General features: G+C 51.4%; 3 protein-coding genes and 1 pseudogene across 5 annotated transcripts; 2 read left to right on the forward strand and 2 right to left on the reverse strand.

Moving 5' to 3' along the window:
• Positions 1–2,205: 2,205 nt before the first annotated feature.
• On the forward strand, positions 2,206–2,529 carry LOC120362781 (large ribosomal subunit protein eL37 pseudogene; annotated as a pseudogene).
• Positions 2,530–5,281: 2,752 nt separating this feature from the next.
• RNASEH2A (ribonuclease H2 subunit A) lies at positions 5,282–11,369 on the reverse strand. 2 transcript variants are annotated; one of them, XM_010329468.3, is made up of 8 exons: positions 11,310–11,369; positions 10,757–10,828; positions 10,516–10,642; positions 10,324–10,411; positions 7,310–7,447; positions 7,111–7,198; positions 5,604–5,727; positions 5,282–5,482 (listed from the first exon to the last, which is right to left on the reverse strand). In XM_010329468.3, exons 2-8 carry the CDS (start codon positions 10,821–10,823, stop codon positions 5,344–5,346), a joined length of 771 nt encoding a protein of 256 aa, XP_010327770.1. In that variant the 5' UTR covers positions 10,824–10,828; positions 11,310–11,369; the 3' UTR covers positions 5,282–5,343. The 2 variants fall into 2 exon arrangements, with proteins under 2 accessions (XP_010327770.1, XP_003941780.1); XM_003941731.4 differs by lacking the exon at positions 11,310–11,369 and adding an exon at positions 11,033–11,303.
• Positions 11,345–15,783, reverse strand: THSD8 (thrombospondin type 1 domain containing 8). Of its 2 annotated transcripts, none has more exons than XM_039466664.2 (3): positions 15,537–15,783; positions 12,369–12,574; positions 11,345–11,433 (listed from the first exon to the last, which is right to left on the reverse strand). In XM_039466664.2, exons 1-2 carry the CDS (start codon positions 15,682–15,684, stop codon positions 12,375–12,377), a joined length of 348 nt encoding a protein of 115 aa, XP_039322598.1. In that variant the 5' UTR covers positions 15,685–15,783; the 3' UTR covers positions 11,345–11,433; positions 12,369–12,374. The 2 variants fall into 2 exon arrangements, with proteins under 2 accessions (XP_039322598.1, XP_039322599.1); XM_039466665.2 differs by lacking the exon at positions 11,345–11,433 and adding an exon at positions 12,115–12,203.
• A 124-nt stretch (positions 15,784–15,907) lies between these two features.
• Positions 15,908–21,949, forward strand: PRDX2 (peroxiredoxin 2). Its single transcript, XM_003941732.4, has 6 exons — positions 15,908–16,016; positions 16,485–16,596; positions 16,687–16,840; positions 17,432–17,554; positions 17,734–17,864; positions 21,604–21,949. Exons 2-6 carry the CDS (start codon positions 16,494–16,496, stop codon positions 21,687–21,689), a joined length of 597 nt encoding a protein of 198 aa, XP_003941781.1. The 5' UTR covers positions 15,908–16,016; positions 16,485–16,493; the 3' UTR covers positions 21,690–21,949.
• Positions 21,950–22,008: the final 59 nt, after the last annotated feature.

A 22,008-nucleotide genomic window follows, 5' to 3' on the forward strand; every position in this document is an offset into this window, starting at 1 on the left:
ATTACAGACATGAGCCACTACGCCTGGACAAATAAATTTTTTTTTTAATTAGCCAGGTATGTTAGAGCGCACCTGTAGTCACAGTTACTCAGAAGTCTGAGGCACCAGGCGCCGTGGCTCATGCCTGTAATCCCAGCACTTTGGGAGGCCGAGGCGGGTGGATCACAAGGTCAAGAGATCGAGATCATCCTGGTCAACATGGTGAAACCCCGTCTCTACTAAAAATAACAAAAATTAGCTGGGCACGGTGGCACATGCCTGTAATCCCAGCTACTCAGGAGGCTGAGGCAGGAGAATTGCCTGAACCCAGGAGGCGGAGGTGGCAGTGAGCTGAGATCGCGCCATTGCACTCCAGCCTGGGTAACAAGAGCGAAACTCCATCTCAAAAAAAAAAAAAAAAGTCTGAGGCAAAGGGATCACTTCAGCCAAGTTCAAGGCTGCAGTGAGCTATGATTATGCCACTGCACTGCAGCCTGCATGACAGAGACCTTGTCTGGAAAAAATAAACCGAAGAAGAAATCAATCCTGCTGACACCTTGATCTTGTACTTCTAGCTTCCAAGACATAGAGAAAATAAATCTTTATTGTGTAAGCCATCCAGTCTCAGGTACTCTTGTTATAATACCTCTAAACAACTAAAGAATACTCCACTTGGGAGGCCGAGGCGGGTGGATCACGAGGTCAAGAGATCGAGACCATTCTGGTCAACATGGTAAAACCCAGTCTTTACTAAAAATACAAAAATTAGCTGGGCATGGTGGCCCACGCCTGTAGTCCCAGCTACTCGGGAGGCTGAGGCAGGAGAATTGCTTGAACCCAGGAGGCGGAGGTTGCGGTGAGCTGAGATTGCACCATTGTACTCCAGCCTGGGTAACAAGAGCGAAACTCCATCTCAAAAAAAAAAAAAAAAGAATACTCCACAAATAATACTCTCACATCATCCTGGGTGTCTGTCATCACAGTGTTTCTTTTTCATTTTTTCCTAGACAGTCTTGCTCTGTCGCCCAGGCTGGAATGCAGTGGTGTGATCTTTGCTCACTACAACCTCCACCTCCCAGGTTCAAGCAATTCTACCTCAGCCTCCCGAATAGCTGGGATTACAGGCATGCGCCACCATGCCTGGCTAATTTTTGTATTTTTTGTAGAGGTGGTGTTTTGCTATGTTGGCCAGGCTGGTCTCGAACTCCTGACCTTGATATCTGCTCGCCTTGGCCCCCGAAACCTCTGGGATAACAGGCGTGAGCCACCGCACCCAGCCACAGCATTTCTCTAAAAGTATTGACAGTGGGCACAGTGACTCACACCTGTAACCTCAGCACTTTGGGAGACTGAGGCGGATGGGTCACCTGAGGTCAGGAGTTCAAGACCAACCTGGCCAACATGATGAAACCCCATCTCTACTAAAAATACAAAAATTAGCCAGGTGTGGGAGCACAAGCCTGTAATCTCAGCTACTTGGGAAACTGAGGCAGGAGAATCGCTTGGTGGCCAGTACCTGTAATCTCAGCTACTTGGGATGCTGAGGCAAGAGAACTGCTTGAACCCAGGAGGCAGAGGTTGTAATGAGCTGAGATCCTGCCACTGCACTCCAGCCTGGGCACCAGAGCAAGACTTTGTCTCAAAAATAAATAAATAAATAAAAATGAGGAGAAAATAAATGTTTTTTAAAAAAATGTTGGCTGGGCATGGTGGCTCACTTTTGTAATGGCAGCCCTTTGGGAGGCCAAGACAAGAGAATTGCCTGAGCCAGGAGTTTGAGACCAGTCTAGGCAACACAGAGAGAAGCTGTCTCTACCAATAATATTTAAAACATTAGTTGAGCAAGGTGTCATGTGTCTCTAGTCTCAGTTCTTAGGGGGTATGAAGTGGGAAGATGGCTTGGACCCAGGAGGTGGACGCTGCAGTGAGCCATGATGCCACCACTGCACTCCAGCCAGGGTGACAGAGCAAGTCCCTGTCTAAAAAAAAACTAATACATAAAATTTAAAAAGCGTTCAGTTAAGCGTCATCCCCTTCCTTCGATTCTATTAAAACTCTCTGGGGGCTGGGCATGTGGATCACAGCTGTAATACCAGCACTTTGGGAGGCCGAGGTGCACAGAACACCTGAGCTCAGGAGTTTGAAACCACCCTGGGCAATATAGTGAAAGCCACCTCTACTAAAATACCAAAAACTTAGCTCTCTGGTCTCGGCCGCAGAAGCAACATGACAAAGGGAACCTCGTTGGGAAAGCACTGCAGTAAGACGCACACGCTGTGCCGCCGCTGTGGCTCTAAGGCCTGCCACCTTCAGAAGTCGACCTGTGGCAAAAATGGCTGCCCTGCCAAGCACAAGAGAAGGTATAACTGGGGTGCCAAGGCTGAAAGACGAAATGCCGCCAGGACTAGTCGAATGAGGCACCTAAAAATTGTATACCGCAGATTCAGGCATGGATTCCGTGAAGGAACAATACCTAAGCCCAAGAGGGCAGCTGTTGCAGCATCCAGCTCATCTTAAGAATTTCAACAATTAGTCATGCACTAAATGTTCTGGTTTAAAACAAACAAACAAACAAACAAACAACTCAGCCAGGCATGGAGGCACGTGTCTGTAATTCTAGCTGCTTCGGAGGCTGGGGTGGGAGAATCGCTGGAGCCTGGAAGGTGGAGGTTTTAGAGCACTAAGATCAGTCACTGCACTCCAGCTTGGGTGACAGAGTGAGACTCTGGTTCAAAAAACCGAAAAAGGAAACAAGAAAAACTCTGGGCTGGGTGTGGTGGCTCATGCCTGTAATCCCAGCACTTTGGGAGGCCAAGGCAGGAGGATAACCTGAGGTCAGGAGGTCGAGACCAGTCTAGCCAACATGCTAAAACCACGTGTCTACCAAAAATACAAAAATCAGCTTGGTGTGGTGGCGGTACCGGTAATCCCAGCTACTTGAGAGGCTAAAACAGGAGAATGACTTGAACCCAGGAAGCAGAGGTTATGGTGAGCAGAGACCACGCCATTGCACTCCAGCCTGCACAACAGAGCCAGACTTCCGTCTCAAAAAAAAACCTGTGGGCATGGTGGCTTACACCTGTAATCCTAGCACTTTGGGAGGCTGGGATGAGAGGATTGCTTGGGCCTGGGAGGTGGATGTTGCAGTGAGCAATGATGGCGCTATTGCACAGCAGCCTGGGCGACAGAACGAGACTGTTTCAAAAAAAAATTATCAACTACAAGAAGCTGGGCAGCGTGACTTGCCCTTGTAATCCCAGTACTTTGAGAGGCTCAGGTGGGAGGATTCCTTAGTATCAGGCATTCGGGACAACCCTGGGCAACAGACTCTATCTCCATTAAATATAAACAAATGAATAATAAACTAAACTGCTGGTCAAGCAACAAAATAGGAAAGGGTTACACGCCACTTAGACATCATCTCTAGAATATATCTGGTGAAGCCAGTAACGTGTACTGTCTAGAGCATATTTGCTTCCATTTATAGACCAAGAAAAAAAACAAATAGCCAGGCACTTATTGGGGGCTCACATCTATAAATCCTAGCACTTTGGGAGACTGAGGCAGAATTGCTTGAGCCCAGGAGTTTTCGTTTTGTTTTTTGGGTTTTGAGATGAGTCTTGCTCTGTCACCAGGCTGGAGTGTAGCACATCTTGGCTCACAGCAACCTCCGCCTCCCGGGTTCAAGCAATTCTCCTGCCTCAGCCTCCTAAGTAGCTGGGACTAGATGCATGTACCACCACGCCCAGCTAATTTTTGTATTTTTAGTAGAGACAGGGTTTCATCATGCTGGCCAGGATGGTGTCGATCTCTTGACCTCATGATCTGCCCGCCTTGGCCTCCCAAAGTGCTGGGATTACAGGTGTGAGCCACTGAAACGGGCCAAGCCCAGGAGTTTGAGACTAGCTTGGGCAACATAGGGAGACCCTGTCTCTAAAAAAAGGTCTTTTTTTTCTTTTTTGAGACAGTTTCACTCTTGTTGCCCAGGCTGGAGTACAGTGGCACCATTTCGGCTCACCGCAACCTCTATCTCCCGGATTCAAGCGATTCTCCTGCCTCAGCCTCCCGAGTAGGTGGGAATACAGGCATGTGCCACCACGCCCGGCTAATTTTGTATTTGTAGTAGAGACGGGGTTTCTCCATGGTGGTCAGGCTGGTCTCGAACTCCCCACCTCAGATTATACGCCTGCCTCGGCCTCCCAAAGTGCTGGGATTACAGGCGTGAGCCACAGCACCCATCCAGATTTCTATTTCTCATAGAGATGGGGTCTATGTTGCCCAGGCTGGTCAAGATCCTCCTAACTCAGCCTTCCAAAGCACTGAGATTATAGGTATGAGCCCCTGCGCCTAGTCATATCATGTATTTGAAATATTAGATTAAATCGGCCAGGTGTGGTGGCTCACATATTGAAAGGCTGATGCGGGCAGATCACTTGAGCGCAGAACTTCAAGACCAGCTTGGGCAACGTGGTAAAACTCCATCTCTACACAAAATACAAAAATTAGCAGGCCATCAAGTCATGTGCCTGGAATCTCAGCTACTCAAGAGGCTGAGGTGGCAGAATTGCTTGAACCCAGAAGGCGGAGGTTGCAGTTGAGCTGAGATCGAACCACTGCACTTCAGACAGGATGACACAGCAAGGCTGCCTCAAAAAAAAATTTTTTTAAGTAAAAATAAAAAAAGGAAGGGCATGGTGGCTCATGCCTGTAATCTCAGCAGTTTGGGAGGTCAAGGCAGGAGAACTGCCTGAGGTCAGGAGTTCGAGACCAGTTTCCCCAACATGGTGAAACCCCGTCTCTACTAAAAATACAAAAAAATTAGCCAGATGTGGTGGTGTGTGCCTACAATCTCAGCTACTCGGAAGGCTGAGGCAGAGGAATTGCTTGAACCAGGGAGGTGGAGGTTGCAGTGAGCCAAGATCACACCACTGCACTCCAGCCTGGGTGACAGAGCGAGATTCCATCTCAAAAAAACAAAAACCAAAACAAAAAGTAGCTGGTTGTGATGGCACACACCGGTAATCCCAGCTACTTGAAAAACTGAGGCAGAAGAATCACTTGAAAGGCGGAGGCTGCAGTAAGCCAAGATTATGACACTCTATTGTAGCCTGGGGGACAGAGTGAGACTCCATCTCTCAATAAACAAATGAACAAAATTAAAAATTAAAAAAAAAAAATCAAACCAAATCAAATCAATCAACCAACACTCATTCTAATTAGGTTCCAAAAGGCAGCAGCTGGACCCGGCTACAGAGCACATTCCCACCTTGCTCTGCCCCAAAAGTACATCTCCTACGTGTGGTTTTCCTTTAACAAATTTAATGTCTGGGTCAGGGAGACAGGTAGAGTGAGGAGAGGCAGCTGCTAGAGGCTGGTTGCTGACTCCAGGCCACGCTCCAGGAAATACCGGTGGGAAGCACGGGGACAGGCTCGGGATCTTTCATTGAGGAAGTAGGATGTGATCTTCCCAAGTCCCTCCTGATCCTCGGGTGCTGAGTCCTCCCTGTGGGAGAGAGGTAATGACAGTGACCACGTCCAGGGAGGGCAGCGCTCCCAGGCAGGGCTGAACCCTAGCCTCCCTCCTTCCTTTCCTATAACACCCCTCAGACACCCATGATACCCACCATATAACATCTTTCGCCTCTTTCTCCAGGATGGTCTGGGCCGTGCGCCAGCTAAACCGGACAAACTGGGGGAAGCCAAACACAGGCTCCACGTGCTCCTTCAACCACACTTTTGTCTTGGGATCTGGGGTAGGATGGGCAACGGTGACAGTCCAAGTTGCATCATAACATCCAAGCTCCTTGCCCCTCTTTTTTTCTTTTTCTGAGGCAGAGTCTCACTCTGTCACCCAGGCTGCTCACTGCAACCTCCACTTCCCGGGTTCAAGCGATTCTCCTACTTTAGCCTTCTGAGTAGCTGGGATTACAGGCGTGTGCCACCACATCCAGCTAATTTTGTAATTTTAGTAGAGACAGAGTTTTACCATGTTGGTGAGGCTGGTCTCAAACTCTTGACCTCAACTGACCCACCTGCCTTGGCCTCCCTAAGTGCTGGGATTGCAGGCACTGTGCCTGGCCAAAATTATTACTATTATTATTTTTATTTTTTTTTAAGATGGGGTTTCGCTGTGTTGGTCAGGCTGGTCTTGAACTCCCGACCTCAGGTGATCTGCCCACCTTGGCCTCCAAAGTGCTTGGATTATAGGCGTCAGCCACCACACCCAGCCGGCCAAAATTATTTTTTTGACACATGGTCTAACCTTGTCACCCAGGCTGGAGTGCAGTGGCATAATCATAGCTCACTGCAGTCTCGAACTCCTGGGCTCAAGCAACCCACCCACCTTAGCCTCCTGAGTAGCTGTGAGTACAGGTGGGCACCACTATAACCGGCTAATTTTTTAAAAAATTTCATAGAGATGGGGGTCTCGCTATGTTGCCCAGCCTGGTCTTGAACTCATGGACTCACGCAATTATCCTACCTCAGCTTCCCCAAGTGCTGGGATTACTGGCATGAGCCACCACACCTGTTCTCCTTCCCCTTAACAAAGGGACAGATGCCTACCTGGGGTCTCTGGCAGTCACTGGAGCTCCAGAGAGACAGCAAGGTGGGAATCGGGGAAGAGAGCAGGAATCCAGTAGCCTGGAATCCAGCTCCATCACTCACTGGCTGTGTGGCTGTGACAAATGGCAGCACTGTCTAGAACTTGGCCTCTTCCACCATGGAGTGGGGTGACCAGAACAATGTAGAAAACCTCCAGCCAGGCACAGCAGTTCACACCTGTAATCCTAGCTATCTGGGAGTCCAAGACAGGATGATCACTTAAGCCCAGGAATTCAAGACCAGCCTGGGCAACATAGGGAGAACTCATCTCTTTTTTTATTAAAAAAAAAAAAAAAAAAAGGGTTGGTGGTTCACATCTGTAATCCCAGCACTCTGGAGACCAAGGTGGGAGGACTGCCTGACTCCAGAAGTTCAAGACCAGCCTGGGCAATGGGACAAGACCCCACCTCTATAAAAACAAAGACTAAACAAAATAAAATGATAAATGAAAGGAAAAAAAAGAAAACCTCAGAAGTGTGCTCAGCCCTGGCCATGTCAACATTAGTACCAGGGTCACTGTCTGCTCACCATTGGGGTAGCCTGAGCCATAATCAGTATCCAGGTCCTGCAGTTTTTCAACGAACTGCCAGTTCTTCACGGCCTGGTCCCGGGCCACCTGTGGGCAGGACAGGCACCTGGAATCTCCCTCCTCCCCCGTGGCGGCCATGCCTGATCCCTATACAGGGGGATGGTAGAAGCTGGCAGTGGTGGCTAGTAGAGTACTGACCTTGGCACAGATGCTGGCAGCACTGACCACGGGGTAGAGGGCATCTGCTTTGGCCTTGACTGTCACCTCAATCCCGGGAAAACTTTGCTGCAGCCGCTTCTGGTATGTCTCTGGCATGCCTACAGTGTCCACAAATACCTGCCATGGCAACAGAAACATATTAATTGAACATGACATCTGAAAAAAAAACAACGGTACCAATGCTCTAGCCTCAAAGCCCTGGCACTTTCTTCCTGCCACCCAGAATCCTCTTCTCACAGCTCACCCCCAGGCTGGACCTATCAAGGATTTCAACTAAACATTTCCTCCCAGGCCAGGCAAAGTGGTTCACACCTGTGCTCCCATCACTTTGGGAGGCTGAGGCGGGAGGATCGCTTGAGCCTGGAAGTTTGAGACCAGACTGGGTAACACAGTGAGACCCCATCTTTACAGAAACATAAAATAAAACAAAGAAAAAAAAATCCCAGCACTTTGGGAGGCTGAGGCAGGAGGATCATCTGAGATCAGGAGTTCAAGACTAACCTGACCAACATGAAGAAACCCTGTCTCTACTAAAAATAGAAAATTAGCCAGGCATGGTGGCAATTACCTGTAATCCCAGCTACTCAGGAGGCTGTGGCAGTGCCACTGCACTCCAGCCTGGGCAACAAAAGCAAAACTCCATCTCAAAAAAAGATAAATAGGCTGGGCGCAGTGGCTCACACCTGTAATCCCAGCACTTTGGGAGGCTGAGGTGGGTGGATCACGAGATCAGACGTTCAAGACAAGCCTGGCCAACACAGTGCTTTGGATGCAACCATGGGGATTTGGAAAACAGTTGCTGGGTCAGCTTCTGGGTGAGGACCATAGAGAAGTCGCTAGTGTGGGTGGGGTCATCCAGTTGTCAGAAATGCAAAAGCCTGAAAAGGCACCTCAAAAGGCCAATCTATAGGGCCAGGCATCATGGCTCACACCTGTAATCTCAGCACTTTGGGAGGCCAGGGCAGGAGGATCGCCTGAGGTCAGGAGTTGGATACCAGCCTGACCAACATGAAGAAACTCCATCTCTACTAAAAATACAAAATTAGCCAGGAGTGGTGGTGTATGCCTGTAATTCCAGCTACTCAGGAGGCTAAGGCAGGAAAATGGCTTGAACTCAGGAGGTGGAGGTGCAATGAGCTTAGATAGCACCATTGCACTCCAGCCTGGGAAATGACAGCAAAATGAAACTCCATCTCGAAAAAAGGAAAAAATAATCACCTCCTAAAGAGGCTTTCGTCACTCTGACCACACTGCATCTACTCTACACTTATTTATCACCTACTGCATGCCAGATGCCATTCTAGGAACCGAGAAGGTGTTAACAAACACACTAGAAAAAAACTGGCAGGGTGTGTTGCCACATGCCCATAATCCTAACACTTTAGGGGGCCAAAGTGGGAGGATCGCTTGAGGGCAGGTGTTCGAGACCAACCTGGACAACATATGGATACCCTGTTTCTATGAAAAATAAAAAATTAACTAGGCACAGTAGTGGATAAAGGCTTGAAGGAGGTGAGGAAGTGAATCCGTGCAAAGATCTGGGAAAGGGCTCTAGGTGTGAGAACTGATAGTACAAAGTCCCTGATGGGGACCAGGTTCATCATACTGGACCCATGTATGGGGGCTTATGGCTGCAGCAGAGAAGTGAGGGTCCCAGAGCTGCTGGGGAAATTGCTGTCTCCACAGCAGTACTGTTTTCAGAAACCATCTTAATTTTTTTTTTTTTTTCTTTTACCAGCTGACCACCTTTCTGCTCAGGCTAAGCCCCAAACCCCCATGGGCAGGGCCCTTGTCTGTCTACCCCAGTTACTGCATGGTCAGCTCTGCATTTGGGCCTGGTCCTCAGCCCCCTCCTCGGCAAGGCCTACTTTGCTCTAATTTCTTTCTTTCTTCTTTTTGTAGAGATGGGGTCTTGCTATGTTGCCCAGGCTGGTCTGGAACTCCTGGTCTCAACGGATTTGCTAACCTCAGCTTCCCAAAGTGCTATGATTACAGGTGTGAGCCACCACACTCAGCATACAATTCCTATCTTGAGGTTATTTTGCCTTGCTATTCTCTCAAAACCAGTCTGTTCTTTCCCTGAGAGCACTCAAGGAAATGCTGATTTACGTTTTTCTCTGATAATTTAATGTAATTCTCCCCCACTGTGAATTTTCCTGATTTAATTTCCACTGTGATAGGAAATTTAAATGTCGAGATGTGCATTTCAAAAAGATTACCTTCTGTTGCTGTATGGGGAACAGACTAGAGGGGATAAGAGGGTAGGGGACGAGAGACGAAGCTCAGCAGGTGTCCAGGGAATGGGGGTGTCCTGGGCTAGGACAGAGAGAGTTGGCAGGTAGTCACATGTGGAGACTGAGCCTTTAGGGTGAGAGAGAGAGGAAATGGAGATGGGACTAGGGACTACACTGTGGTCCTGAGTGAGCCATACATTTAGGGCAAGAACGGGAGCATGAAATCAACAGTAGTAATGAATATGCCTGAGGTACTCCAGATGTATCTGATGCCCAATCTGCCTATTGCAGGTTTTTGCCCCATTTTTATTTTATTTATTTTTAAATTTTTTATTTTGCACTCTGTTGACCAGGCTGGAGTGCAATGGCTCGATCTTGGCTCAGTGCAACCTCCAATTCCCGAATTCAAGTGATTGTCCCACCTCAGACTCCCCAATAGGTGGGATTACAGGCACCCACCACCATCCCGAGCTAATTTTTTGTATTTTTTGTAGAAACGGAGTTTCACCATGTTGGTCAGGCTGGTCTCGAACTCCTGACCTCAGGTGATCCACCCGCCTCAGCCTCTCAAAGTGCTGCGATTATAGGCATGAGCCCCTACACCCGGCCTCCATTTTTACTTTTTAGTTGGGGGTCTTCCTCTGTCACCCAGGATGGAGTGCTGTGGTATGATCATGGCTCACTGCAGTCCTGAACTCCTGTTTTGTCCCCATTTGATCCTGAGGTGACCAAATAGAGATAACTCAACAGTTAGCTCACCTGAGTGACGTTCACGCCCTGGTCCAATGCATACTGTATAAGCCCAGTGGCTGTATCATGGGACAGGGAATTCAGATTGTATTTGACCCTGTGGTGGGGGACAGAGCCCAGTTAACCTCATTCTAGGAACAAAACCCAGCCAGCCCATGCTGGCTGCCCCTCTCCCACAGCCCCTCCTGGGGACCCCCTCACCGTCCAAGCATGCTGGTAGAGATGAGGTTTGGAGACAGCACGTCCAATGCCCAGCCCACAAAGTCCCCGTCCTCCTGCATTTTCGCAAAAAGCCTTTCCCGCTCGCTCTCCGATAGGGTCTTTGAGTCTGGGAAAGAAAAGGGGAACAGCTGTTTCTCCCAGTTCCTGCCCTCCCCTCCAGTTTTCATGTGCCCCTACACATATCCAGGAATCCCTTCCCAGACGCACACCCCAGGCTCACCTGCCACTTTCAGGGCCTCCAGATCTGCCAGGCGGGACAGGGGACAATAACAGATTGCGTAGACCATGGGGCCTGGGGAGAAAGGGTGTCAAATTTCTGGGAGCCGGAGTCCAATCACTGAGCCCGTGAACGTTGCCATTCATCCCTGTTCTATCATCACTTCTTTGGGAGCTATCACCACTACCACGTCCCCTCCCCAGGTGAGGTACAATCCCGACTCCCGTTTCCTGCATCCCGCGTGCCACGCCCCTCCCCTCCCTGGCCCTAGGGTCGCACCCAGCACCGGGCCCCGGCCCGCCTCATCGACACCCAGGACGCAAGGCTCCTTGCGGCACACCGCAGGCACAGGCGAACTCAGGCGACAACGGCCCGTATTGTCTCTCTCTAGCTCGCTGAGATCCATGCCGCCTCGGCAGCTGCCACCAGCTGCAGGAACCAAGGCCGCAGGACCTGATCTCAGCGCGCGTTTTCCGCGGGCCTCGAGGCGGTGCCTGTTTCTGGCCAATCCACGCGCAGAACACGCCCCTGACGCTCCTGCCGCCGTGACGCTTACGCAGCCGACGCCGACGTCACTGCTGCGCGCCCCCCCCCGGGTTATAGCCGAGCGCTTTCAGTGTGGCGAATTCGTTGGACTGGGTCGCTTTGCAAGCTCTGCTTCACGGTCTCTGGGGCCCCGCCTGCATTAGCCGGTGAGAAGAGAGGGAAATAAAAGGGAAACTGAGGTGCAGCTTGGAAGACCCAGCCTAATGAGGAACTAGAAGGTCAAATATCACTCCACTCCCAGGACACGGGTCCTCGCATGACGGGATGATCACTGAATCCCCACCTGGATTCCGCGAGTACGGTCCCTTTTTCTGCATTCTAAGTCCCCTGTACCAGGTAGCCCCCCTTCCACTGGGCTCAGGCCTTTGGATTTGGAGTCCCCAACTCCCTCCTTTAGTCGCTCCTTCTGGCCCACCCCAACTCCCTTCAACATCTCTGCTTCGTATCCTCTCATTCAGGCCAAGCCTTCCCCAACCGCAATGGAGATCCCAGATCTCAGTCGACTCCTGCTCAGGGTCTCTGTCCACCATGAAAGCTCACTCCTTCCAACTTAGGATGAATGTCCCCTACCCCACCTCTCGACACGTCTCCGTCTCTTTTGTTTCGTTTTGGTTTTTTTTTGAGACGGGATCTCCCTCTGTTGCCCTGGCTGGAGTGCTGGGGCGCGATCTTGGCTCAGTGCAACCGCCACCTCCTGGGCCGAAGCGATCCTCCCACTTCAGTCTCCCAAACGGCTTGACGGCTACAGGTGCACATCACACACCACCAGGCCCGACTGTTTTTTGTAGAGACAGGGTCTCAGTATGTTGCTCAGGCTGGCTTCCAACTCCTGGGCTCAAGCGATCCAGCCACCTCCGCCTCCCTAGCTATCCACGGGGCTCGCAGCTCCTGACTCAGCTTCCCCCTAACCAAATCAGCCTCAAGTCACTCAAGTCTTGGACTTTCAGTTCTCCCTTCCCCAAACTCGCCGCATACCCGCCCCGCATCGCAAGGCCTCCTTCCCCAACCACCCTGGGTCCCGCGGCTTAGGGTTTGCCCCGGCCCTGCCCCCCGTGGGCCCCTCTCTCACCTTGGCTTAGAGCCTCCAGTCGCAGTCGAAGGGTTTGCAGGATGGACAGTCCCGTTGCCTGCAGGGCCGTATTTGGATCAGGTTCTCCGGGTTCATGAAAACCGGGCCAGGCGTTGTGCCTAGCACCTCGCGGCTGCGCTCTTGCTTGCCCTGGTCGCAGAGACACCGCCAATTTCCCCACGGGCCAAGGATCGAGTCCTCAACTTCTAGAGATAGAAGGTAAAGCTAAAGACCCATTTAGAGGGGGCCTACTCCCAATCCCCTCACCCAGAGTGGGAGAAAGATAAAAGATACTAACAAATAAAAGAAGCGCATATCCAGTAGATTCTGCCTCTATGCCAGGCACCCCGACACAGATTATCTGATGTAATTTTTTTTTTTTTTTTTTTTGAGACAGGGTCTTGCTCTGTCGCCCAGGCTGGAACACAGTGGTCCAGTCATAGCCCACTGCAGCCTCAACCTCCTGGGCTTAAGCTATTCTCCTACCTCAGCCTCCCAAGTAACTGGGACTACATGCCACCACACCAGGCTAATTTTTTTGCATTTTTTGCAGAGATGGGGTTTCACCGTGTTGTCCAGGCTGGTCTGGAACCCCTGGGCTCAAGTGATCCTCCCACCTCAGCCTCCCAAAGTGATGGGATTACAGGTGTGAGCCAGCTACCATGCCCACACTTAATCTTTCCATGAGTCTCAGGTGGGGAAACCAAGACCCAGAGACAGGAAACCAACCTTCCAAGGTCACACATGGGGTAAGTGGTCCAGAGGAACTACAGCCTGACGCTTCCAAGCTGTGCCAGCCTGGCCAGTTGTGAGTGCGCTAAAACATCCTTGGGACAGCCGGGCACCGTAGCTCATGCCTGTAATCCCAGCACTTCCAGAGGCCGAGGCGGGTGAATCATGAGGTCAGGAGTTCGAGAGCAGTCTGGCCAACACAGTGAAATGCTGTCTCTACTAAATACACAAAAAATTAGCTGGGCGTAGTCACGGGTGCCTGTAATCCCAGCTACTGGGGAGACTGAAGCAGGAGAATCGTGTGAATCCGGGAGGCAGAGGTTGCAGTTGCAGTGAGCCAAGATCTCACCATTGCACTCCAGCCCAGGCAACAGCAAGAGACTTCGTCTCAAAAAAAAACCACAAAAAACAAAAACAAACAAACAAACAAAAAACACCACCACAAGAAAACAATCCTTGATGCTTGCCTTCTGAAGTTGACTTCTGTCTTCAGGGGTGTGACCAAGGCCCCACCTAGCAGGCATTATGCCACCTGACCAGCAGGACTGCCAAGTGATAAATGGCATAACTGACATAATGAGGGTAATTAAAGCTCCTGCCGCTGTGTTAGCATATACAAACCAATTTATTATGATCAGGTTTTGTTTTGTTTTGTTTTGTTTAGACAGGATCCTGCTCTGTTACCGAGGTTGGAATGCAGGGGTGTATTGATGGCTCACTGCAGCCTCAAATTCCTTAGTGAAAATGGTCCTCCTGTATCAGCCTCTTGAGTTGCTGGGACTACAGGTACATGCCACCATGCTAGGCTAACTTTTTTTTTTTTTTTTTTTTTTTTTTTTTTTTAAGAGACAGGGTCTCTCCATGTTGCCAAGGCTCGTCTTGAACTCCTGGGCTCAAGCAGTCCTCCCACCTTGGCCTCCCAAAGTGCTGGGACTACCAGCCTGGGCCATCAAGTCAGGCTAATTTTTTTTTAAATATTTTTTGTAGGAGAGGGGGCAGAACACACACACACACACACACACACACACATATTTTGTAGAGATGGAGTCTTGCTATGTGGGCCAGGCTGGTCTGGTCTCCAAGACCAAGGGATCCTGTCACTTCAGTCTCCCAACGTGCTAGGATTACAAGTGTGAGCTCCTGGGTCGGCCACTATGATCACTTTAAAGGGCTCTCTACTGAATCTGCCCCTTTCTCCTATGAGACAGATCTTATCCCAACTCCAATCTTATCACAACTCACCGCTCAGAAAGGTCTGACACCGGCTGGGCGCGGTGGCTCATGCCTGTAATCCCAACACTTTGGGAGGCCGAGGTGGGCGGATCACGAGGTCAAGAGATGGAGACCATCCTGGCCAACATGGTGAAACCCCGTCTCTACTAAAAATACAAAAAATAGCCGGGCATGGTGGTACGTGCCTTTGGTCCCAGCTACTCGGAAGGCTGAGGCGGAAGAATGGCTTGAACCCAGGAGGCGGAGGTTGCAGTGAGCCGAGTTTGCACCACTGCACTCCAGCCTGGTGACAGAGCAAGACTCCGTCTCCAAAAAAAAAAAAAAAAAAAAAGTCTGACACCTCCTACCCTCCCACACCCATGTCTCTGCCACACCTCACCGACCTCTTTCCATTTTTCCTTCAAGCCTTTTCTTGTTCTCTTTTTATTTTTATTATTTATTTATTTTTTTGAGACGATGTTTTGCTCTTATTGCCCAGGTTAGAGTGCATTGGCATGATCTTGGCTGACTGCAACCTCCGCCTCCCGGGTTCAAGCAATTCTCCTGCCTCAGCTTCTGAAGTAGCTGGGATTACAGGCATGTGTCACCATGCCTGGCTAATTTTGTATTCTTAGTAGAGATGGGGCTTCTACTAAAAAAAAAAAAATGCCCGTTGGTCAGGCTGGTCTCGAACTCCAGACCTCTGGTGATCCTCCCGCCTCGGCTTCCCAAAGTGCTGGGATTACAGGCATCCACGGCGCCCGGCCCTCCTTCAGGCCTTTTTCCTCTTGGCACTTGCTATTTCCTCTTCCTTGGACACTCTTTCCCCAAATCTTTCCATCTGGGGCTTTTGCTTGTCGTTCTCGCTGCACTGGTCACCTGTCTTCTGAAACCGGGCCCTCTCTGACTTCCAAAGCTTGCCCGCCCCATTCTTTCCCTGTCTCTGCGCTTCCTGGCACCTATCCCAGGGTTTATGGATGTGTGGCTTCAGTACCCTGCACACGCCCCCTCTTCCCCTGTGAGCTTCTTTAAAGCAGTTATCTATTTCAACGTATCCAAGAGTAAACCGAGTCTCAGAAACAAAGTAACCAGCCCAAAGGGACGCCTCCAGTGCGAAGCTGAATGGAGATTTGCAGTCTCAAAGGAAGGTTCCTTTGCAGCCAGCCGGAGAAGTAGGGCAACGAGGAGCCTTTGGACACCGACATCCCCGCCGCCTGCGGTTACCCTTTAGATGCTGCAGCCTCAGCTGCTCCCAGGTGTCACCTTCGCCCTGCTGGCCGAAGTATTGATAGTCCTGGTAGACCTGCGCAGGAGTCTCCAGCAACAGGAGTAGCAGAGGCAGCAGCACCAGCGCCGCCGGGGTCCGGGCCATGCCGGATTCCAACGGCCCCCAGCGCGCTCCCAGGCTGAATCGAGCGCGGAGTCCGCGGCTGCCGCATTACCCCCGCGTGCTGCTGCAGTGGTCCCGGCCGAAGGCAACGCGTCTCCCCCCGTCGCCCGCAGGCGCATGGACCGGGCCGCACGCTCCCCCGCACCTATGGGATCAGTGGGCCCGACCGCTCCGCTCGTTTGCTCCCTCCCCCGCGCCCTGCTCGTCTTGGTTCGGGCCGTGCATAAAAGGCTTCGCGGCCCAGGGCTCACTTGGCGCTGAGAACGCGGGTCCACGCGCGTGACTATCCGTGCGGCTAGCGTTTGCCCACGCAGGTATGGACACCCAGAGTGCACCTGGCGGGGGGACCCCTTTCAAGCCGCTTTGGCCTGATCCTGACCTCAGTGCTGGCCGCCTTTGTTTTCCATCCGCCGTAGTGGCCTCCTTTGTCCTTGCGGGGGAAACCGAGGCCACGGCCTTGAAGCGCAGGCCGGATCGCCCGGCTCCCCACCCCCTGCTCGTGGGGGCCTCACTGTCTCCTTCTGAACTGGGGGCTTGCGACACCAAGCTCCAGCCGACTCGCTATTGGGGTGCCAGTGGCAGTGGCTGGGTCACTCGTGCTCTGATCAGGAGGGCGGGTCTCCGGCACCCTCCGGATCGCGTAGATCCAGTCCCGGGAGGGTGAGGGTTAGTGTTGCCGCCTCCGCCTTGCTGACTCAGTCACGGGGCCTAGCACGCAGCGCGACCTTGGGGAGGGAGGGCAAAGGGTCTTCCCGGGCGCACTGACAGGGCAGGGGTCTCAGCTTTCAGTCATGGCCTCCGGTAACGCGCGCATCGGAAAGCCTGCCCCTGACTTCAAGGCCACAGCCGTGGTGGATGGCGCCTTCAAAGAGGTGAAACTATCGGACTACAAAGGTGAGCGCGACCCGGAGGGCGCCCAGGTAGGGACGCGGCTTTGCAATGAGAGAGGCTGGGCCCTAACTCCTCTTTGTCTCTCCTCCTCAGGGAAGTACGTGGTCCTGTTTTTCTACCCTCTGGACTTCACTTTTGTGTGCCCCACGGAGATCATCGCGTTCAGCAACCGTGCCGAGGACTTCCACAAGCTGGGCTGTGAAGTGCTGGGCGTCTCGGTGGACTCTCAGTTCACCCACCTGGCTTGGTATGAGCAGGGGCCAAAGAGAGAGGCTGCAGCTAAGCTCACACCCTCGGGTCCGAGCCGCGTGGCTTCGTGGCCATTGCTCAACCTCTGGAACCTGCATTTCCCCATCTTGAAAATAATGGAAATATTGCCGCCCAAGTCTTTAAGGATGATGAGAGTCGTTAGCATTTGGCAACTAGTTGCCTGGCATAAAGAGTTGCAGATGCTTTATCTACTTAGTTCCCAGTAGGGAGGCCGTGCTGCCCTATTTCATGAAGAAGGAAACTCCAGTTCACCTAAGGGACGGGCTGTTCCCCAGGACAAAGTTAGAGGAGGAGGGGAACTCAACACGGGCTCTCTTCTGGCTGATGCTGCAAGTTACAAGCACATGTGAAGCCACTTAGATGCAGCTTTGCCTCTCAAGCTTAGTTTTCCCAGCTGTGGGCATACAGTCCTCGCACACAACCCAGGATGGGGTGGGTGGGGCTCCCAGCTGCCTACTCTAAAGCCCCTTATCTCTGGCCTCCAGTGCTTATCACATTGGACCCACAGGGTGAGGACGCTGCTGTGCCAGGCATCCTGAGGCCCCAACTCTGTCTCTCCTCCTCCCAGGATCAACACCCCCCGGAAGGAGGGAGGCTTGGGCCCCCTAAACATCCCCCTGCTTGCTGATGTGACCAGACGCTTGTCTGAGGATTATGGCGTGCTGAAAACAGATGAGGGCATTGCCTACAGGTACTGTCAGATCCTCAGCCTGGCACAGGGAGCCCCCATTCCCATGATGCTGGGACCACTCCTGTGCAGTGTATTCTCTGCCCCCAGCCCTGTGGTTGGCAGTGGGTGGTTGGTAGTCCCTTCCTTGTCTCTGGCAGTGGGAGCTCCTAGCTCCTCACTGGGAACCCTGATGTCTTCAGGGGTCTCTTTGTCATCGATGGCAAGGGTGTCCTTCGCCAGATCACTGTTAATGATTTGCCTGTGGGACGCTCCGTGGATGAGGCTCTTCGACTGGTCCAGGCCTTCCAGTACACGGACGAACATGGGGAAGGTAAGTGGACACACATTCATACATGTGTGCACACATGACACATGGGTACATACTCAGCACCTCCGTCACTCATGCAAACATTCACTGCCTGTCCTCTTACCTGTGCAGATGGGTGTTAGAGCCCCACAGAAGATTCAGCTCAGGGCTTTGCCTGCAGGACATTTCTACTGTGGTAGGAGAGAGATCCCTGACATTCAACCAAGGTGAACAAAAGCGTCAGGCATATTGGCATGGTGGCTCATGCCTGTGATCCCAGCACTATAGGAGGCTCTAGTGGGTGAATCACCTGAGGTCAGGAGTTTGAGACCAGCCTGATCAACATGGTGCAACTAAAAATAGAAAAAATTAGGTGGGCTTGGTGATGGGTGCCTGTAATTCCAGCTATTCAGGAGGCTAAGGCAGGAGAATGGCTTGAGCCTGGGAGGCAGAGGTTGCAGTGAACCAAGACCGTCCCATTGCATTCCAGCCTGGGTGACAGAGCGAGACTCTCTCTAAAAGGAGAGAGAGAGAGATACCCCAGTACAAGACTGGGGGAGCTGGGAGGTAATATTAGGTTGAGGGCCGGGCGCGGTGGCTCAAGCCTGTAATCCCAGCACTTTGGGAGGCCGAGGCGGGTGGATCACCAGGTCGAGAGATCGAGACCATCCTGGTCAACATGGTGAAACCCTATCTCTACTAAAAATACAAAAAATTAGCTGGGCATGGTGGCACATGCCTGTAATCCCAGCTACTCAGGAGGCTGAGGCAGGAGAATTGCCTGAACCCAGGAGGCGGAGGTTGCGGTGAGCCAAGATCGTGCCATTGCACTCCAGCCTGGGTAACAAGAGCAAAACTCCGTCTCAAAAAAAAAAAAAAAAAAAAAAAAAAAAAATATATATATATATATATATATATATATATATATATATATATTAGGTTGGGAGGCTGAGGCAGGAGGATCTCTTGAGCCCAAAGAATTTGAGACCAGCCTGGGCAACATAGTTGGACCCCATCTCTACAAAAAGTTTTTAAAAGTTAGCCTGGCTTGTGAAGCATGTCTACATTCTCAGCTACCCAGGAGGCTGAGGCAGGAGGATCACTTGAGCCTGGGAAGTTAAGGCCGCAGTGAGCTATGAATGCACCACTGTACTCTAACCTAGGTGACAGAGCAAGATCCTGTCTTAAAAATACAGAGAGAGAGAGAGGAGGGACAGAGGGGCAAAGATGCGATTAAAGGGGCCAAAAAGATAGCCAGATGCTGAGTCCCATGCCTGTAGTTTCAGGTACTCTGGAGAGGCAGGAGATTGCTTAAACCCAGGAGTTCAAGTCCTAGGCAATGTAGCAATACCTCATCTCTTAAGAAGAAAAAAAGAAGCCGGGCGCGGTGGCTCAAGCCTGTAATCCCAGCACTTTGGGAGGCCGAGGCGGGTGGATCACGAGGTCGAGAGATCGAGACCATCCTGGTCAACATGGTGAAACCCTGTCTCTACTAAAGATACAAAAAATTAAGCCGGGCACGGTGGCTCAAGCCTGTAATCCCAGCACTTTGGGAGGCCGAGGCGGGTGGATCACGAGGTCAAGAGATCGAGACCATCTTGGTCGTCAACATGGTGAAACCCCGTCTCTACTAAAAATACAAAAAATTAGCTGGGCATCGTGGTGCATGCCTGTAATCCTAGCTACTCAGGAGGCTGAGGCGGGAGAATTGCCTGAACCCAGGAGGCAGAGGTTGCAGTGAGCCGAGATCGTGCCATTGCACTCCAGCCTGGGTAACAAGAGCGAAACTCCGTCTCAAAAAAAAAAAAAAAAAAAAAAAAAAAAAAAAAAGATACAGAAAATTAGCTGGGCATGGTGGCGCGTGCCTGTAATCCCAGCTACTCAGGAGGCTGAGGCAGGAGAATTGCTTGAACCCGGGAGGCGGAGGTTGCGGTGAGCCGAGATCGCGCCATTGCACTCCAGCCTGGGTAACAAGAGCGAAACTCCGTCTCAAAAAAAAAAAAAAAAGAAAAAGAAAAAGAAAAAAAGAGACCGGGCTTGGTGGCTCATGCCTGTAAACCTAACACTTTGGGAGGCCTAGGCAGGCGGATCTCCTGAGGTCAGGGGTTCAAGACCAGCCTGACCAACATAGAGAAACCTTGTCTCTACTAAAATATAAAATTAGCTGGTGTGGTGGTGGGAGCCTGCAATCCGGGCTGCTTGGGAGGCTAAGGCAGGAGTATTGCTTGAACCCGGGAGACGGAGATTGCGGTGAGCCAAGATTGCACTATTGTACTCCAGCATGGGCAACAAGAAGCAAAACTCCAACCAAAAAAAAAAAAAAGAAGAAGAAAAAGGAAAAGAAAAAGGACAGGTTGGTGACAAAAAGAAACTGAAGAATTAGAGCAGGAAAAACACCAACTAGAAAATACTAAACTTGGCCAGGCACAGTGGCTAATGCCTGTAATCCCAGCACTTTGGGAGGCCGAGGTAGGTGGATCACCTGAGGTCAGGAGTTCAAGATCAGCCTAACCAATATGGTGAAACCCCATCTCCACTAAAAATACAAAAAAATTGGCCAGGCGTGGTGGCTCACGCCTGTAATCCTAGCACTTTGGGAAGCCGAGCTGGGTGGATCACCTGAGGTCAGGAGTTCAAGACCAGCCTGGCCATCACAGTGAAACCCCATCTTATAAAAAAAGAAATACAAAAAAATTAGCAGGTCATGGTCAGTTCATGACCATGTAGTAGCAGGACCTGTAGTCCCAGCTACTAGGGAATCAGAGGTTGCAGTGCTTCCAGCCTGCACTGCACTCCAGCCTGGGCAACAGAGTGGGACTCCATCTCAAAAAAAGAAAAGAAAGGCCAGGCGCAGTGGCTCACACCTGTAATCCCAGCACTTTGGGAGGCCAAGGCAGGCGGATCACCTGAGGTCAGAAGTTTGAGACCAGCCTAGCCAACATGGTGAAACCCCATTTCAAAAATAAAATGCCGGGCGCGGTGGCTCAAGCCTGTAATCCCAGCACTTTGGGAGGCTGAGGCGAGTGGATCAGGAGGTCAAGAGATCAAGACCATCCTGGCCAACACGGTGAAACCCCGTCTCTACTAAAAATAAAAAAAAAAATAGCTGGGCATGGTGGTGCGTGCCTGTAATCCCAGCTACTCAGGAGGCTGAGGCAGGAGAATTGCCTGAACCCAGGAGGCGGAGGTTGCGGTGAGCCGAGATCGCGCCATTGCACTCCAGCCTGGGTAACAAGAGCGAAACTCCGTCTCCAAAAAAAGAAGGAAAAAAAAAAGAAATAAAAAATAAAATAAAATACTGGGACCAGGTGCAGTGGCTCCTGCCTGTAATCCCAGCACTTTGGTAGGCTGAGGTGGGCAGATCATGAGGTCAGGAAATCAAGACCATCCTGGACCACATGGTGAAACCCTGTCTCTACTAAAAATACAAAAATTAGCCATGTATGGTGGTATGCACATGTAATCCCAGCTACTTGGGAGCCTGGGGCACGAGAATCGCTTGAACCCAGGAGGCAGAGGTTGCAATGAACCAAGATGATGCCACTGCACTCCATCCTGGGCAACAGAGCAAGACTCTGTCTCAAAAAAAAGAAAGAAAAGAAAATACTGAACTGGGCTTGAAGGGCTTCTCTTAATATGCACGTTCCTGGCCGTTGACCACTTGCTTCCATCCAGCATTTGCTTCTGCAACACAAGCTCTTGCTTTGCTTCACCTTCAACCTGGGGCTGTAGCCTTCATGTGCATCCTTGTGTCTTCCCACAGTTTGTCCCGCTGGCTGGAAGCCTGGCAGTGACACGATTAAGCCCAACGTGGATGACAGCAAGGAATATTTCTCCAAACACAATTAGGCTGGCCAGCGGATAGTAAGCTCGCGCCCCTACCTAGGTGCCTGTGCTGGGTGCCCACCTGTGCCCCCACCTGGGTGCCCTGTGCTGACCCAGGAAAGGCCAGACCTGCCCCTCCAATCTCCACAGTCTGGAACCCTGAGGGCTAGGCCCAGGCCTTCTCTTGCCTCCACCTGGGAGCTGAATAGTGACGCCCTCCCCCGAGCCCACCCAGCCGCACACAGGCCTAAAGGTGACCAATAAAGTATTAGGGACTGGTGTGAGTCTGTGTTGGTGTGCTCTGACCTTTTCTCCTCCCCTCAACCCCCATCCCTTCTCCAGG

This window comes from Saimiri boliviensis, chromosome 14 (assembly GCF_048565385.1).
Source record: "Saimiri boliviensis isolate mSaiBol1 chromosome 14, mSaiBol1.pri, whole genome shotgun sequence".
NCBI classification, from domain to species: Eukaryota; Metazoa; Chordata; class Mammalia; order Primates; family Cebidae; genus Saimiri; species Saimiri boliviensis.

Bases quoted from the DNA above. Each gene is read 5' to 3' on its own strand.
- THSD8 (XM_039466664.2), bottom strand. From the start codon at position 15,684: ATGGCCCGGACCCCGGCGGCGCTGGTGCTGCTGCCTCTGCTACTCCTG. The intron at 12,575-15,536 runs GTAACCGCAGGC...TTCTATCTCTAG, and splicing joins GAGGCTGCAGCATCTAAAGG to AAGTTGAGGACTCGATCCTT.
- PRDX2 (XM_003941732.4), top strand. From the start codon at position 16,494: ATGGCCTCCGGTAACGCGCGCATCGGAAAGCCTGCCCCTGACTTCAAG. The intron at 16,597-16,686 runs GTGAGCGCGACC...TCTCCTCCTCAG, and splicing joins GAAACTATCGGACTACAAAG to GGAAGTACGTGGTCCTGTTT. The intron at 16,841-17,431 runs GTATGAGCAGGG...TCCTCCTCCCAG, and splicing joins CAGTTCACCCACCTGGCTTG to GATCAACACCCCCCGGAAGG.
- RNASEH2A (XM_003941731.4), bottom strand. From the start codon at position 11,159: ATGGATCTCAGCGAGCTAGAGAGAGACAATACGGGCCGTTGTCGCCTG. The intron at 10,412-10,515 runs GTGAGGGGGTCC...CCCCCACCACAG, and splicing joins TCTACCAGCATGCTTGGACG to GGTCAAATACAATCTGAATT. The intron at 7,199-7,309 runs GTCAGTACTCTA...TCCTGCCCACAG, and splicing joins CTGCCAGCATCTGTGCCAAG to GTGGCCCGGGACCAGGCCGT.